Source organism: Tenrec ecaudatus, chromosome 3 (assembly GCF_050624435.1).
Source record: "Tenrec ecaudatus isolate mTenEca1 chromosome 3, mTenEca1.hap1, whole genome shotgun sequence".
NCBI classification, from domain to species: Eukaryota; Metazoa; Chordata; class Mammalia; order Afrosoricida; family Tenrecidae; genus Tenrec; species Tenrec ecaudatus.
In genome coordinates this window covers 155,416,349-155,434,460 of record NC_134532.1, presented here as the reverse complement: position 1 = coordinate 155,434,460, position 18,112 = coordinate 155,416,349, and the positions used below count along the sequence as shown (strand labels likewise).

Sequence of the window (18,112 nt, the reverse complement as noted above, 5' to 3'; positions counted from 1 at the left end):
TTTGTGTTTTGTAAAAGTCCTGTATAAAAATCTCTTGAATATTCTTCTTGGCCTTGATTCCATGCCAGTCAAAAAAAAAAGTTTGTTACAAATAATTTTTTAAGTTTCCGCAACGATTCTAATGTTAACTTCACTAAATTATCAAAAGGGTATTTCTCATTTCAATAGTTACATGAAGGACTGTCTCCCATACATCGTCTCTGCCAATAAACTTATTTAAAAGCCATTGGTTTAGTCAGTTGTCTATGGAGCCGCGCTGCTCTGTACACACGGTGTCATCCTGCGTCTGAATCGACTCCGTGGCAACCAAGTGGAGACACGGAGCGCCTATTTTGTACACATACTCATCAAAGTGCTTTACTTCTGGTCATGCAGATAATCCTTGGAACAGTCACAGGAGGTAGATAATATCGTTTATCTCCATTGCAGAGACAAAGAGCTAATACATAGGGAGATTAAGTACTTGAGGGCAAGGACACGTAGTTTATAGGTGGCAGAGGCAAATTTCAAACTCAGACAGGTCTGTATTTCCACCACTACAATCATCATTCTTTAGACTCCATGCTGTATTTGGGCTCCAAAATCGTGAACTTATTTGACAAAATGATAGTTCATTTATCATTTTAGACAAAGCTTACGTCTTATCATTAAAAAGGATCTTCCTTTCCAATATATTAACATGTATAAATGCCAAGCATTGTCATAAATGCTTTTTAAATATCAGTTATTTCAATCTGATATTCTGACATATATCTGGCCTATAACGAACTAGTTACTATCCACCAATGTAATGTGTTTAAATAATAATTGGATACCTAGTTCCACCAAAAGTCTAGAAAGGGAGAGTCTGTCCTGTTAAAACCATTTCTCTCCTAGCTTTGGTCCCATCCAATCATCATTATATTCATGGAAAATTGCCCCCCAATGTTTTTTTTCTTGTTTTCTGGCCTGAACTCCAATTTACGTATGTTCTAAAAGCACAAGATGCTGTTGAATAAATTAGAAATACTTCTAACAATGAACTTCCTGAAGTTAGTGCTTGTATGTATAGCCCAATGTGAAAAGCAAGTTCACACACATTGAAAAACACGTTTTAAAAGAGTGCCTTGTGTACCGCAATGATTGTGTTCTGCTTCATCAGGGAGTTACCCAGGTTAGAGATCGAGCTATAGAGAAAAACCTTTGTTTCTCCATTCTAGCCCTGGGAAGGTTCAGTAAAGCACCAGCCCTAGAACCTCGAAGGCCAGGATCTCCAGTCAAGATTTCGATGTGGTTTTTCGCTAGAAGAATCCCAGGTGCTCCAGATGCTAGATGAGGTAAAGTTTTGACAACACAGGTAGCTCTTCATCTCTGTTTGATGATGATGTTCCCCCACTTCCACTGAGGGGAAGCCATAGCAGTATCAGGAACAAGTTTTTCTCTGTGCGAGAATGAAGAGTCAGCGCTATCGGTCATTCACTGTGTTTGCTTCCCTGGTGGTAAGAGACAGCTGGGTCATATAAACATAAAGGCCATCACGTCATGATTTCACATTGTTTTGAGTCAGAAGAGCTTCTTGATGCCCAGCAGAGGCACTGATGGTAACCCCATGAACATCAATAGCACATGGAGGAGTTTCAGCATGGTGTGGCATGGTTGTACGTCATAGAAACTCCACACTAGATGCCAGTCTTTGAGGCAATCCAATCTCGATACTTAGTCACTCTTGTGTAGACTCCAGGTTTTTTGGGAAGAGCACATGATTGTCCCCAACTTACTATACCAACAAGGTACCAGATGTCACGTTTATCAGGATAAACCAGAGGTCCTCCAGAATCTCCCTGTAGAAAAACAAATATGTATTTGAAATATTAACTTGGATTTAATTAATTTCTTTTCCACAGAAAAAAAAGGAAATTAGCACATAGATTATAAAGTCAGATGGTGGATCTTTTCTTGGTTGAGTTAAAATTTCGTGCTAAGCTTTAAAGTGCTTTGCTTTTTAATAAGCCATTAATATAAGATAGTTACATTATTTCTGGCTTATAATCCTTACATTTTTTCTTGTTTGAGTAAATATACTATGCATGATTTAGTAAGCATTCAGTTTATCAATGATAAATATGTCATTAGTATTTATGGATCTAAAGTGTAGAGTTCAATGATTTCTTTTGAATGTTACTGTTAGCTTGGTTGCAGTTCAGATGTCATTTTCCTTCTCTGTTAGGTAACATCTATGGTAGAAATAGTTCAAGGAAACGGACATGAAAATTTTCTGTAAGAGTATTGACATTTACTTTGGACCTACCTTACAAGCATCTATTTTTCCTTCCATGAACCCTGCACACAACATGCCTGGAGTTATCATCCCATCATACACATCCTTTCTGTTACACACTTCAGTGCTTATGGTTTCTACTCTGGCTTGTCGAAGTTTATTTTGTGTAGGTCCTGTTTAAAAAAAAGTTTTTCAAATAAAACTGCATATAAGACATACATTCCTACGAGCAAAAACAAAGTTGATTTTATGAACATTAAATGATAATTACCAGAAATTTACTCTCCATGTCATAAATGTCTCTGTGCAAGGAAAGATAAGCCTATATGCGCCAGCATTGACTCATATGTCTAGATCTTCATAGGACATTGGATTCCATAAAACTACATGCAAAATTTCATGTGAATACATATGCATGAACTTTTTTATGAGGAGAGAGTTCTATTAAATTCACAAGCAAACTATTCACTAGATCTTATTTTGTTCAACTGCAATGTTTTTATATAAAGAAATTACTGAGGATGGTTCATTCATTACCCAACAGGTATTTGAGTATAAATCAGGACACAAGCCCATGCAAACTAAAGTGTAATCTGCTATTTGGAGGTATTTCATAGGGAAACAGATACTAGATATATACCAGCCATCTAATGACGTATAGGGCCAAAAAGGGAGAAGATGAATCCAGCATATGGGAGATTTGATAAGGAAAGAAAGTTAGATACAGAGCACAAGGAAGGAGGCGGCTAACGTTTCCGTCTCGTTGCTACCTGCAAACCTGAAGTCAAGGGGTAGGAAAAGAAAGTCAAATTGCGATTCAGGGAGTATTTGGAATTTTTAAATTGTAAGACTGTTCTCTTAAACAAAAAACATGATTAAGGAATATTGGAATTTATCTTCGAATTGATGAAACCAAAAAAAATTATTTCTCACCTTAAATTTTCAAACATACTATTTATCTTTTGAAGTGAACTCATATCTAGAAATCTAAAGTTGCTAAATTTCATATAATTGATATTTTTAACACCCTTGGGAGATAAGATGAAGGAAACAAATACAGATTCTATTAACAAACCAAAATAAAAATTCACAAAATATTCACAAAGCCTTTTCATATTATGACCCTCACATATCCTTACTAATATTAGAAAGAATTTAAGTAAAACAAACAAAATAACTGTTATTATGATTATGGCTTAAAATATATGCTAACCAATTATATTCATATCTCAGAGTATATAATTTTAAATTATTTACTCCCTTGTTTTGCCATAGATTTATATCCGTCCTTATACCACCTTGCCCAATCAATTCTTTTCTTCTATATTAGTTTCTTTCATTTCTCACACTTGCTCCAATTAACTATGAACAGTTCCTTTTATATTTTAATCCATAGCCCCGATCCTGTCCTGCCTCATATACACTGGAAATATAAACATCATCTTTTTAAAAGTATCAACTACTTTGTAAGACATCTTGTTAGATCTCAAGATTAAATTGTGTTAAGTAAGTGAAATTGCAAGTACTCACCATCATCTACAATGGATCCAAATCCTGTAACGAATACACTTGATTTAGCTGGTAACTTGATAGTTGATTCTGGAAGACAAACTCTCTGGACTATATTGGAAAACTCAACTCTAGTAGCAAGCTGGGCCAAGGCAATGTCATTTTCGTTTGTTTCTTTGTGGTAATTTTCGTGAATGATAATTTTTTTCACATTCCGTTTAACTTCAGGTGGTGTTATAGTTATACCAAATGTAACAACCCATTGACTTGGGTCTTTATTTCTGCAATAAATAATTAAATGAATATAATTTTTCATGATTAATTTTATGTTATAAAAATAATTGAGACTGTATTTATTCCCAGCTAGTGTAGGGAGCCTAGGTGGCATTGTCAAGTAAGTGTTAGAGTCAGTGGTTTTCAACCTTCCTGATGCCTCAACCCTATAATACAGCTCTTCTTGTTGTGGGGAACCCCAAACCATAAAATTATTTATGTTGCTATTTCATCATTGTAATTTTGCTACTGTTATGAATCAGGCAACCCCTGTGAAAGTGTCATTCGGCCCCAAAGGGGTCATGACCCACAGTTTGAGAACCACTGTGCTAGATGCTTGATCAAAAAAGACTGGTAGTTCAAACCTAATAGCAGCTCCTTGTGAAAAAGTTGAGGCTCCCTTCCCGATTAGAGATGTACAGCTTTTGAAATCCTATATAAAATTGAAATGAGTCACAATTGAGTCAATGGCCTCACAATCGAGTCAATGGTCTACCGGCTTGGGCTTTCAAGGTGGATAAATAAAACACAAGTAAAAGTCCTCACAACAGAGCCAGTTAACAACATCCTGATAAACAGAGAAAATACTAAAGTTGCCAAAGCTTTTATTTTACTTGATCCATAATCAACAGTCATGGAACCAGCAGATAAGAAGTCAAAAGATGTATTACATTGGGCAAATCTACTGTAAAAGACTTTTAAATTGATAATGAGCAAGTATATCACTCTGAGGACTAAACTATAGTATTTCCAATGGTTTCATATGCATGTGGAAGCTAGACAATGGATAAGAAAGGCAGAATAAATTATGTATCTGAATTATGGTGTTACAGAAGAATATTGAAATTAGCACAGACTGTCAGAAGAACAAACTAATCTGTCTTGGAAGAAGTGCAGTCAGAACGCTCCTTAGAAGAGAGAATAGTGACTTTGTCTCACATACTTAGGACATGTTATCAGGAGAGAGAAACCCCTTAAAAAGGACATCATGCTTGGTAGAGTGGAGAGTTAGCAAGAAAACTAATATATAAAATGGAAGACCATGCAAGAGATGATTGACATAGTGACCAACGCAACGACCTCAGCACAACAATCGTGAGAATGGGGTAGGTCCATCTCCCGTCCCCTTTGACGTAGGGCCACTGTGAATTGGAGCCTATGGTGGGGCACGTGCTATTGGATAGTCATAGAATGACAAATCACATGGATGGTGATTCTAACCCACCAGCTGTTCTTTGTGAGAAATAGGGAGGTGTCTGCTCCAGTAAAAAATTGCAGGCTGGGAAACCGTGTATAAACTCCCTATCCTTTGGAATCAACTCAATAGCAGGGGGTTTTAATACTGTTGTGGATATGCTCCTCAGAAATCCCTGTGGTGAGATCATTTGCAGCTAATGACCTTTGAGAAAAAGATAAAAAACAATGATAAGGCAAATGAGCATGTAAAGGACCTCCAAAATTCTCCGAAGTTAATAAAACAGCTGGCCACGAAATGGAATCTTAGGTCTTTATTTATTTGGGGTAATGGTCATAGTAGGTACTACACAATTTCCAGAGTTCGTATTCCTTGAATGTTAGAAACTCCATCTTCTTTTATTCCTATAACTCAGTGAAACGTGCAGAACTTCATGTTTACTTCTTTTGCATAATCTGCACTCTGATAGGCATTTTCCTTCTGTGTCACATCTTTGAGTCATTATCCTTTTATGATTCACTCATTGGCTGTTTACTAGATAGGCCTTACTGCGTGTGCATTTTGTCTACTCCAGGGCCACTTCTGTGTACTCAGGGTTGCTTCTCCACCCTACACACCCTTCCCTCTCTGATACACAACTCTAAGATGACATCATGCTCTTAGAGCTTTGACCGCCCTTTCATCTCATCTGGTTGGTTTCTTATTAGACTGCTGACTTTTCCTTTACACAGATTTTTTTCTCCTTCACAAAGTTGTATCACAGCTAAGTATATCAAGTCCTGACATCTCTTTACTTCTCTTTCTTCCCCGGTGACCAATTCTTTCTTTTCATAACTCTCCCTATTTAAAAAGTGATTTAAAATATAAAGAAACTTGAATTTCTCTGTGTGCAATGAAATTACGTAGAAGGAAATTAGACAGAGAATAATCCCAAAAAGGGGATTTCCTCTTACATGAGGGATTACTGTGGCAGTGAATCATGTCCTTTTAAGAGCAATAAGAACCTGAAAGATTGGTAGTATTCCACTGTAGGTCCATCTGCACAGAGAAGCTACAGTGGGGGTGCTGAAACAGGTATTTCAACTATCATTGGTGACATTCTACAGTAATAATTGGCAGTCTGTTGTTGATCTCAATCTACATAAACAGAGATGTTGTAAACTAAAGTGGATGATGTTTTCACCAAAACAGTGATACACCAAAACAAAGGATTGTTTGAACGCCTCTAAGGAATGGGGTGTTATTTTGGGATTGTAAATATATATAGAGAGAGAAAGAGGCCATGGGGGTTCATTCAGCTGCTAACTGAAAGAAAAACAAACAAGTAGAAACAACTAAAGTTTCTCCTTGAGTTGAGGGAAGAGATTCAACTTGTTATGCGGATGACAGTAGGTCTTTACACAAACATAACTCATGCTGCAGTCAGAAACATAAGAGCACAGTAAGATCCTGAAAATGCCAAGAAATAGAGGTGATAACCACGAGAGACATATATACCAAGAACGATAGCCATTGAGAAGGAGGCCAGAAGAATGTGATCAGAAATATATTAAAAGCATAACCTACTTAGGGGACCGGGGGAGGTGAACTTACTTTCGGAAGCAATGGGCGGCAGTGAGGAGCCAGGTGTTACTGATGAGGCTGGCCCCACACTGATGGCCTGCCCCAATGAGCTGGAGGCTGGCTTGCCACGGCCACTCCCCGTCGATGGCCGTTTCTCTGCCATGAACAATTCTTTCCGTAGAAGAGGACGATGGTATTGGCATGTGCAAGTTTGTCATCCTTATCCCACAGCCTGTCAGAGAAATTCATGTGAGCTTGTTTTTGTAAAGAAGGGAGAAGAAAGCATATCTTGAATTGCCTGGGTGGAGATACTTAGGGTTTCCAACCATTGCCACTGCTAATCTTGAACACATGTCTGGCTCTTATTATGAGTAACCCTTGTTCCCAAACTCACTGCAATTGAATCCATTCTGACTCAGGTGACTCTGGTAAGTGTCAGGGAAAAAAAATGTTTACTAACATTTCAAGGAAGCCAATCCAAGTAGTAACGTCTTCCTTTTTTTAGGAAACATATATAGGCAGATATTTATTAGGCATCAAAACTACCTAGATTATCTGAGAAATTGATAGGTAATTTTCCCTAGCAAAATATTTTTCAGATTAGAAAACTAAACTTTGGATAACCAAAAACCAAACCTACTCCCATTGAGTTGATGTCAACTCATAACAACCTTATTCAAAGTTTCTGCGGTTTTCTAAATCTGAATGGAGGCAGACAGCTTCATCTTCCATAAGAACAGTTGGTGGGTCTGAAAGACTGAATTTGCAGTTAGCAGCTCACACTGGCCAGGCAACACCATAACAGCAGATAAATTGATGGAAATCACCCACTGGTATTTGGCAAAGTAAAATATAAAATTAAGAGAATTTGACTAAACAAACCTGTGTTCATACTACCAAATAATCTAAATACTAAATCTAAGTACTGTGTATAGGCCACAATTCACCCTTGGCATGACTATAGGTAGCCTATAAATTATACTGCAATGCCTTACACTTTAATAATCTTAAAGAATAATATCCTTTTTTTAGTTCTTCTAAAATTTGAAAGATTAGTTAACAAAGACTAATAATGACAAATCATATCTCCTGGTAGCAAATCCTTCATTGATTAGAGACTAAAAACCAACTTTAAATAAGATTTGAAAGGAAATTAGTCTAGTTTATTGAGGTACTTTTTACTTATTATATTTGTTAGAAACGTAGGTAGTTGTTTTGGGTTTTTGGTTCTGCAAAATGGGAATAAGTGTTGTTACTGTTGTCATGAGTTGATTCTGACCCATAGCAACCACATGTAAATAGAGTAAAACAACTCCATAGTGTTTTCAAGAGCTAAATTTTCAGAAGTAGGTCCTTAGGCCATTGTTGAAGTACCTCTGGGTGAATTTGAACCTTTCAGTTGACAGCTGAACCTTTTAACTATTTGCACTGTCCAAGGGCATATTGCAGGTTTGTAATGCCCACTACTTCATGTCTCAGCACTTCCTTAAAATATGCAGGAATATAATGCTAATATAAATAAAATAGCTGCTGCTTATGAGTTAAGGTATCCTGGGGGCACAATGGGTTAAACCTTGGCTGCTACTTCAGAAGTTGGCTGTTCAAAACCATAGGTGGAGGCTATCTGCTTACATAAAGATTTATATTCTCACAGACCCTATGGAGAAGCTCTGCTTTGTCTTACAGGTCAATATGAGTCATAATTGACTTGATGGTGGTAGAGCTTTTTGGGTTAGTTAAGAGCCAGGCCTTGGGCATGATATTATATGTATTTTTTCTAGTTTCCAGAACAACCTAAATGTTAGGCATTATTGTCTCTATATTACAGAAAAAATGAGTGTATGGTTTTGCATATGCACAAAAGGAAAAAATACCCCCCAAATTAGAGAGAGGTAAAAATAGAAATATAAAAAATTCAGTAACTGCAATGTCCAATGGGTTGAGTTGGAAAGCATGTTGTTGAAAAGACCAAGCTTCAGCCTCTGAACGAGAACTGTGTGGTGAGCGCCCAGAAGGATGGAAAAGCCATGGCTCTGCACTCCTGTCATCTCCCAGTTCAGAACAGACACCTTTACTCCAGCGCCTAGCCAAGCAGAAAGCATATTCTGAAGCATTCCATTACGTGATACTTCATCGTCTCTTCTCTTCAATTGTAAAATCTGAATCCATCATTCCCAGACCACTCTATTGGGGGACAGAGGGGAGGTGAGAAGTACTAGGAGAAATGCAGTTACGTAACAAAAAGCTGCCTAAACAAGGCCAGGAAGAGCACTGCCATCAGTGAGTGCGGGAATCGCAAAGTGGGGATTGATGTCGTTTCCATGGCTGCGCTTGTACGATGAGAGCACACGTCTGTGTCTAACACATAGCATAGTCCACTCCTCAAGAAATAGATTTCTTACGGATCCATTAATAAATATTGACTAAACGTCTTATGAGTGATAGTGACCAATCTGGGTTATAGAGTCACCAGTAACAAGTAGTACTTATGCTCTTTAAATCTAAATTTCCAATGAAATAAAATAAAGTACTGTGCATTCTGAGCCTCGTAAATGGGAAAAGAATGGAATAAATTAATCAAAGTTTCAATTCTTGATTGCAGAGGTGGACCTGTCAGCCCTCAAGAGAGAGGGGCTACAAAGACTTCACACGTGGTCTATTGGGAAAAGCTAACTCTGTATTTATATTTTCAAATCCAAAAATAAATACCTCAGTAAAACTCAACACTTTAGCCAGATGTTTATGAAAGGGTGCCTGGGAGGAAAATATATTCCTAAAGATTATTTTTTTACAGAACAGCAATTTTAGAAAACATGTACAAATATGTGCATGAAAATATATGCAATATATATATATGGCCTCAATATAATAAAAACAGAAAACTACAACCTAAAAATGCTACGATAGGAATGCATACAACAGTGGTTTATGATATTACACTAAATTGGAATGTGAAAAGATAAAAATAACGCACTTCTACTGAGTCTATGATAACCCAGTGACCATACAGGACAAATTTGAACCGCTCTCGAGGGTTCCTAGACTGGGAATCTTCGCCAGACCTTTCTTCCATGAGCTATGAGTGGATTCAAACCTCGGACCCTTCACTTAGCAGCTGATCACGTAAGCACTGTATCACCAGAACGCCTTATGGAATGCTACATTGTTGTTATTAGGTGCCCTCCAGCCAGAACTTAGGCAGCCACCCTAAGTAAAAAAGAACAAAATAATCCCCAGTTGTACACCATCCTCGCAGTATCTTGAGCCCCTTGTTGGCGGCGACTGTGTCAACCCGTCTCCTGGAAGGGCTTTTGTTGTTGCTTTTGTGGATCCTTTGCTGTACCAAACCAGGGGCTTCTCTTTCCTGACAACACATCCGAAGGATGTGAAACAAATTCACGCCACCCCGCTTTTTAAGAAGCATCTGGCTATACTTCTTCCAAGACATTTGTCTGTTCTTCCGGCAGTCCATGGTAGTTTCAATATTGTTTGATACCATCATACTTCAAACACATGAATTCTTTTTGGGCCTTCCTTATTTGTTTCCTGGTTTTCACACACACACACACACACACACACACACACACACACACACACACACACACACACACGAGGCTACTGAAAACACCATGGCTTGGGTTGGGTGCACCTCAGTCCTGAAAGTAGCAGTTTAGCCTCGTTTGCATTTTAAAGAGGTCTTTTTAAGCTGATTTACCCACTGCAGTAAGCCATGTGTTTTCTTGTCTGCTGTTTCCATGAACTTTGACGGTGGATCAAAGTAGAATGAAATCCTTGGCAACTTCAATCTTTTCTCCATTTCTCATAATGGTATCTGCTGGACTAGTTGCCGAATGTCAGGTTGCTAGACGTCATCAAGGCAATGGTAACTCATAGCGACCCTGAGTGGAGCCGAATGAAAGGTCTCCTTGGCCCTGCACTACCCTCACAACTGTTGCTGTCTTTGGGTCCACTGTTGCAGCCACTGTCAATCTGTCTCATCAAGAGTCTTCCTCTTTGTCACTGCCCTTTGACTTTCCCAAGCATCCCGTCCTTCTCCAGGGATTAATCTGTCCTGATAATGTGTCCAAAATACCCGAGACACCTTCTTATGACCTCTCTTCTAAGGAGCACCCTGGCTGTCCTTCCTCCACAATAAATCTGTCCGTCCTTTCGGCAGTCCACAGAACTCTCAATATTCCTCATCAAATGACCATTAAATGTATAGACTCTTCCTTTCTTCCTTATTCAATGTCCAACTTTCACAGGCAAATGAACTCACAATACTATTGCTTGGGGCAGATCCACCTTAATCTGCAAAGTGACGTCCTTGATCTTAAACACTCTAACAAAATCTTGTGCAAACTGCACCTTTCCTCGGCAATGATTATACATCCAAACAAGATAAAATCCTTGACAGCTTCATTTTTTTCTCCACTTATCATGATGTGACCTATTTGCTCATTGGTGAGGATTTTGGTTTCCTTTACAATGAGTTGTTGACCCTCATCAGCAACTGCTTCAACTCCTTCTCAAGCAAGGTGGTGTCATATGCATAGCTCAGATTATTAATAAGCCTTCCTCCAATCTTGAAGCCAACTTCTTCCTCATACAGTCCAGCTTCTTTGCTCAGTATACAGATTGAATAAGTATGGTGAAAAATAATCTCTGATACACATCTTTCATGATTTTAAATCATGTAGCAGTCCCTTGCTCTGTTTAAATGACTGCCTCTTGATCCATGTACAGATTCCACATGAGTACAATTAAGTGTTCTGGAATTGATTCTTCTCAAAGCTGTCCATAGTTTGATATGATCCACACAGTTGAATTGCTTTGCCTAGTCAATAAAACATAAGTATTCTCCTGTTCTAATTCCTCTTCTGAATCCAGCCTGAATGTCTGTCAGCTCCTTGTCAATGTACTGCCACAAATGCTGTCAAATGATCTCAAAATTTTGCTTGCATGTGAAATTAATGATATAATAAAGACACCACCTTTCTTTTGAATAGTTACAAATATGAATCTTTTCCAATCAGTTGACCAAGTAGATTACATCTAGATTTCTTGCAATTGTTGTTGGATGATCTTCAGAAAAGTTTTACTTGCATGTGATATCAATGATGCTGTTCTATAATTGGAGAATTCTGTTGGGTTACCTTTCTTTGGAAAGGGCACAAATATGGATCACTTCCAATGAGTTGGCCAATTACTTGTCTTCCAAATTTCCTGGAATAGACAAGTGGGTGCTTCCAGTGCTTCATCAGCTTGCTGAAACATTTCAATTGGTGTTCCATCACATCCTGGAGCCTTGTTTTTGGCTAATTATTTTAGTCCAGCTTGAAATTCTTCCTTGAGCAGCATTGGTTCTCGAAAGGATTGAATGTTGACTAGCCCTTTTTAGTATGATGAGTCTGTGTATTCTTTCCATCTAGTGATGCTGCCTGCATCATTCGATATGTTTGCCACAGAATCTTTCAATATCACAATTAGAGGCCTAAATTTGTTCTTTAATTCTTTCCCTTTAAGATAAGCTGAGTGTGTGCTTCATTTTTGATTTCCTAACTCTAGGTCTTTGGACATTCCATTGTATTACTTGACTTTGTCTTCTCAAGCTTCCTTTTGAAATTCTACATTCAACACTTTGTCAGCATCATTTCTTCCATTTTTTATTACATGTTGGGCTGCTAGCCACAAAGTCAGCAGTTTGAAACCACCAGCCACTCCAAGGGAAAAAGATTAGGTTTTCTACTTCTGTAAAGCGTTACAGTCTCAGAAACCCATGGGGTGGGGGGTGGGAGGGATTCTATTATATCATGTAGGGTCAGTAGGAGTCTTGATGATAGGGGGTTGGATTTTGTGTCAATTTACAATTAAGGGTAAGTTTCTGAGTCTCTTTTGACATCCACCATGATCTAGTCTATCTTTCCTGTCTTTTCAATGGCTTTTTGCTTTCTTCGTGTAGGACGTTCTTGATGTTACCCCTCAGCCCATCATGCTTCGGTCATTTCTTTTGTGAACTTGTTTTAATGTTCTTCTGCTTCAATCTGAACTTACATAGGAGTAATTGATGGGCTATTCCACCGCTGGTCTTTGGCTTCCTTTTAGCCAAGTTTCTCCATTGTCTTTTCCCACAGCTTCAGTCAATTTGATTTCTGGCTATCCCATACACAGAGAAGTCCATGTATACTCATAATATGCTACAGAAAAACATATTTGCAATGAAGCCATTAGATTTGTAAACTTTTATTAAATTGTATCCATCTTCATTTCAGTCACCAAGGCCTTATTTTCCAACTAGAGTTCCTTCCTCTTTGTTTCCAACTTTGGTATTCCAATAGCCAATAATTATCAATGCATCTTGATTACATGTGTGATCAATTTCAGACTGAAGATGTTGGCAAAATTCTTCAGTTTCTTCATCACTACCTGTAGTGATTGGAGTTTAAATTTGAGTAACATTGACTGGATTTTCTTGTCACAGACAAGATTGTACTTCAAGATAGAGATTGAAATGTCCTTTTAATGATTAATGTGATATTTCTCTTGAATTTGTTATTCCCTGTAGAGTTAGCCATATGATTTATCTGACTCACAATGACCAACGATGTGCATTTCGGTTACTAATTCCTAGAATTGTTATGCTTCCCATTTCATTTTAGATTATTTCCAATTTTTTATATTCAAACTTTGTAAATTCCAAGTTTTAATTTTCATATGGGTTTATAGCTATTTCTTCTCCTTTTAAATTGTGTTCCATTAGCAAATGAATTCTGAGTAATTCTGAAAGCTTTGTTCCATCCACATCATTTAGGCTGACTCTATTTTTGAGAGGGCAGCCCTTTCTGTTATATTTTAAGTGCTGAGCAGTCTGAGGGGATTATCTTGCAGCACTATATCTACTAGTGCTGTCCTTGGAGTTTTAGTGGCTAGTTCCTCAAAATTGGACAACCTATTCTCTCTTTGTTGTCAGTTCTTAGTCTAGAAGTTCTGCTAAAACATTCCCCTTGAGTGGACTTGCTGGCATTTAAAATACCAGTGACACAGCATCCAGCCTCATAGCAACCTTCAAGCACAGTGAAAGAAGTTGACTGGCTAGTGGTCCACAGAATGCCGTCATGGATCTAAAATCCACATGGAAGTACGAAATAGCAAAAGTGATATGTCACAGAATAGAGATCAGTGTTCTGGACAGTGTAAGATATGAAAAAATAATAATCATTTATAAATTATCAAGGGTTCATGAGAGAAGTGGGGCAGGGAGAGAAGGGAAAAAATGAGGCGCTGATACCAAGGGCTCAAGTAGAAAGAAAATGTTTTGGGAATGATGATGGCAGCAAATGTACAAATGTGCTTGACACAATGAATGAATATATGGATTGTGATAAGAGTTGTACAAATCTCAAATAAAATTATTTTAAAAAATAAATAAATAAAAGGGGATGATTTTGACAAAAATTGGAAAATGTATTGAGGTTGAGAAGAATATTCTATAATGTTTTAAAATCCTCAGTATCCTTAATTATAGATTTATTCTTAACTCCAATAATTAAAAATGAAGATGTAGATATTTATTTACCAAAGCATAAAGGTGAGTACTAGTGAATTTGTAACAACTTCCATATTTGAACTCAGGAAGATAACAAAAAGTTTACATAGACAACAACACAATGGAGGAAATTTTATATAAAGTGTGAAACAAAAAATAATATGTCTAGGACTAATGGAAATAGTTGGGAATATGTTAAATTTTTCATGTTACACACATATATGTAGAAAATTCTGATATTTTGTATCTTTATAACATTTTGAATGGATATGTATTTGTCCACAAAGAAAATATGTGCCCAAGGTAAGCAGAGAATGTAGATGTCCACCATTTTGGCAAAATGCAAGGAAACAACAAAATTCTAACATGAGACTATTTAAATAATTACCATTTTGAAGTGTACTGCTAAAGTGGGAGATTATTTTAAAAGAAATTTAAAAATACTTAAAATACTATTATGAAACAACATTAAATATATAGCCACATCATAAGATAATTGCTTGAACATGGAGTAATGTATTATAGGTTAGGTCACAAACTGTAAGGTCAGCAGTTTGAAAGCCCCAGCAGCTCCAAGGGAGAAAAGTGAGGCTCTGTCCTTCGGTGAAGGTTTACCGTCTTGGGAAGCCTCCGTGTCAGCTCTGTCCTATAGGGGGCGCTATGAGTCAGCATTGACTCAATGACAGTGAGTTTGGTTCAGTGAGTTCTTTTTACCATGACCCACAAATTATACAATTATATTTAGCATAAACATATATCCTTACATAGTTTAAGTATTAGATATAATAAATAATAATAATGATTGTACACCTGATTTATAAAAATGCAAAATTTTCAATTCTCTGGTTTTTATTCATTATTTTTATTTTAAAATGATAAATGAATTTGGTGTTTTGCAACTTACGACTGTTGAGAAGATGTATCATCTTTTCACTGTCAATAGCTGGAACAAACAATACATGCATTAGTTAGCAGTATAATATGTCTTATTTTATGGTATTTATAAAGATAATCCACTGTTATAAATTCTTATTAACTGAAGCAGCAACAGTTCAAGAAGGTATGCGATTTTCTTGTAACCAATTAATGTATACGAGTAAATAACTCTACTCTGAATTGACTTTTTGTCCAAACTGCGTAATTTTACTTTAAAAGAAAGCCCACAGAGAAGAAGCACACAAGCCTAAGTGAACAGGAGGTGTTGAAGGGATCAGGTAGCAAACACCAAAGACCAAAAACCATCAATGTGTGATCACCTTCCCCACATAAATGCTGAAGACGAAGGTGTGCATAAGTAAATGTGGTGAAGAAGGCTGATGGTGCCCGGCTATTGAGAGATATAGAGTCTGGGGACTTAAAGACTTGAAAGTAAACAAGCAGCCATCTAAAGCAGCCACCTAGCCTAGAAGCAACAAAGCCCACATGGAAGCAGCACACCAACATGTGTGATCACGAAGGGCCGAGTGGACCAGGATTCAAGAAACAAAGGCGGGAGGAAAAAAATCATATCATCGTGAGTGAGGGGAGTGCATGATGGGGACCCAATGCCCATCTGTAGACAACTGGACATCCCTTGCAGAGGGGTAGTGTGGAGGAGATGAGTCACTCAGGGTTCAGTGTAGCAACAATGAAATGCAAAACCTTCTTCTAGTTCCTGAATGCTTCCTTCCCTCCAATTATCATGATCCTAATTCTACCTTGCAAACCGGGTTGACCAGAGGATGCACAGCAGTACAGTTGGGATCTGGAAACACAGGGAATCTAGGACAGATGAACCCCTCAGAACCAACAGTGAGAGTGATGATAACGGGAGGGAAAGGGGTGTAGAAAGGGGGAACCGATCTTGGGGATCTACATATGACCTCCTCTCTGGGGGATGGGCAACAGGATAGTGGGTGAAGGAGACACGAGGCAGCGTAAGATAAGATAAAATAATAATTTATAAATTATTAAGGGTTCATGAGGGAGGGGGGAACGGGAAGGGAGGGGGAGGGGAAAAAAGGAAAGGGAACTGATTCCAGGAACCCAAGTGTAAGGCAAATTTTGAGAATGATGAGGGCAATGAATGTATAAGTGTGCTTTACACAATTGATGTATGTATGGGTTGTGATAAGAGTGGTATGAGCCCCAATAAAATGATTTATTAAAAAAAAGAAAAACAAAGAACATTTTTTATTTTCTAGCTTTTTCTTAGTAAGCAGAAAAATCAATGATATAATTGGAAAAGAATAAATGAAGACAAATGCTGTGGATTTCTTTCTTTGGAAGCTCTAGTATAATTCAAGAAATCAATCACCAGTTCTCATCACAATCGGTGTTAACAGTAGCAGATGTACCAGCCTACGTCAAGGTGCAATATGCCTAGTGACCAGTGTTCAAACGACAGCTCCAGGGAGCTAAAGAGCATCACAGACCTTTCAAGACTTTGATCCACAGGGCAGAAATTCTATTAATGCAAGTTAATGATCTTCTCTGGGTGGGGTTTCTTTCTTCATGGTGAATGTATTAGAAGGTGATGTCTTAGGCAGCAAACAGTGAAGGTGTGATGCTCTTTCACAGAATAAAACCCTACCAATACCACAAGGTTACTCTATGATTCCCTTCTGTAACATTTATCCCCTTCCAATGAGAGAATACATGGATCTATATTTTAATGAAACGTATAGATGTTTGACAGCAGAAGAGATCACAAAGATGACAAAAATGAAGACTTACGCGTGAGTCTAAATGATGGTTTGTCTATAGTAAAAGGCAAGGTTTGGGTCTTCAAACTTTGATACAGAATATTTTCAATTCTTTTCTTGATTCTTCCCACACTGTCGGTAGATGGGTACCGGAACATGAGCACCGAAAGAACGCTCACGCCATCTTCATGGGGGCTGGAAGGGAGAAGAGCAAGTGATTGCCACTGCTTCTCAAATCGTTGTTTTACCTCTTAGACTTCACATCAAATTTAAAGAAACGCAGTGATGGCCTATGTATACAACCAGATTTTCACATTATGTCTGGGTACAGGGGATTGGACTGGGTATTGAAATTTAGAACCTTGTATCACCTTTATAAAGCGATCAGGAAGTATCCAGAAAGCATTGAAGGGAGACAAAGGAAAGCATCAGACACACAATGGAAATAGTTATTTGTCCTTAATTATTAAAGGAGCTTGTAGAAGAAGGAGATGGTCAGAAAATCATACTTGACGTACACTGGAAAGATTTTATTTTATGGCATTTTGAATAAAAGTTATAACTAATATATTTATTCATCAGTACCAGTATAAGAGAGACAATGTTTTATCTTCAACAAATACAATATTTTGTGTTTTCATTGCTTCCTGGGCACAGAGCTTATTAAATTAGAGTTCCCACCCTCACTCAAAGTTTACCAAAATGTCCAGTGAATCTAGTGGTTGCGCTGTGGCAGAAATGAAGTCCTCACTCCTAGACCTCCCTCCTCCACATAATCTCCCATGTTTTCCCTTTTCCTTATGTGCCGGACATTTGAAGCAGATCCAGTGGGCAATTCCATTCCACAAGCCTCAATAATAGTACCTTAACTTTCAGTCCTCACCTTTGACTATATTTGGGTTATATCATGAAAATGAAATAAACGTGTGTGTTAAACCACTCTGAGGGTCACAGTGAGCAGTTAGGCCTGGGGTTTGATGCGCAGTTGATATCATATATACTTGAGTATAAGCCAACCTGAATATCAGTCGAGGCACCTAATTTTACTACAAAACTTGCATTAAAAATGTGCTGAAACTGGGAGA

The 18,112-nt window shown here is 37.7% G+C and overlaps 1 protein-coding gene across 1 annotated transcript in view; it reads right to left on the bottom strand.

Moving 5' to 3' along the window:
* Window positions 1-1,658: 1,658 nt before the first annotated feature.
* LOC142442426 (transmembrane protease serine 11F-like) overlaps window positions 1,659-18,112 on the bottom strand; it is a 37,203-nt gene continuing 20,749 nt past the window's right edge. Inside the window, exons 5-10 of the mRNA XM_075543568.1 lie at window positions 17,059-17,222; window positions 15,248-15,286; window positions 6,828-7,029; window positions 3,788-4,047; window positions 2,288-2,430; window positions 1,659-1,820 (exon numbers count right to left, since the gene is read on the bottom strand). Of these exons, the coding sequence (XP_075399683.1) occupies window positions 1,659-1,820; window positions 2,288-2,430; window positions 3,788-4,047; window positions 6,828-7,029; window positions 15,248-15,286; window positions 17,059-17,222 (970 nt within the window). The remainder of the gene's footprint in view (window positions 1,821-2,287; window positions 2,431-3,787; window positions 4,048-6,827; window positions 7,030-15,247; window positions 15,287-17,058; window positions 17,223-18,112) is intronic.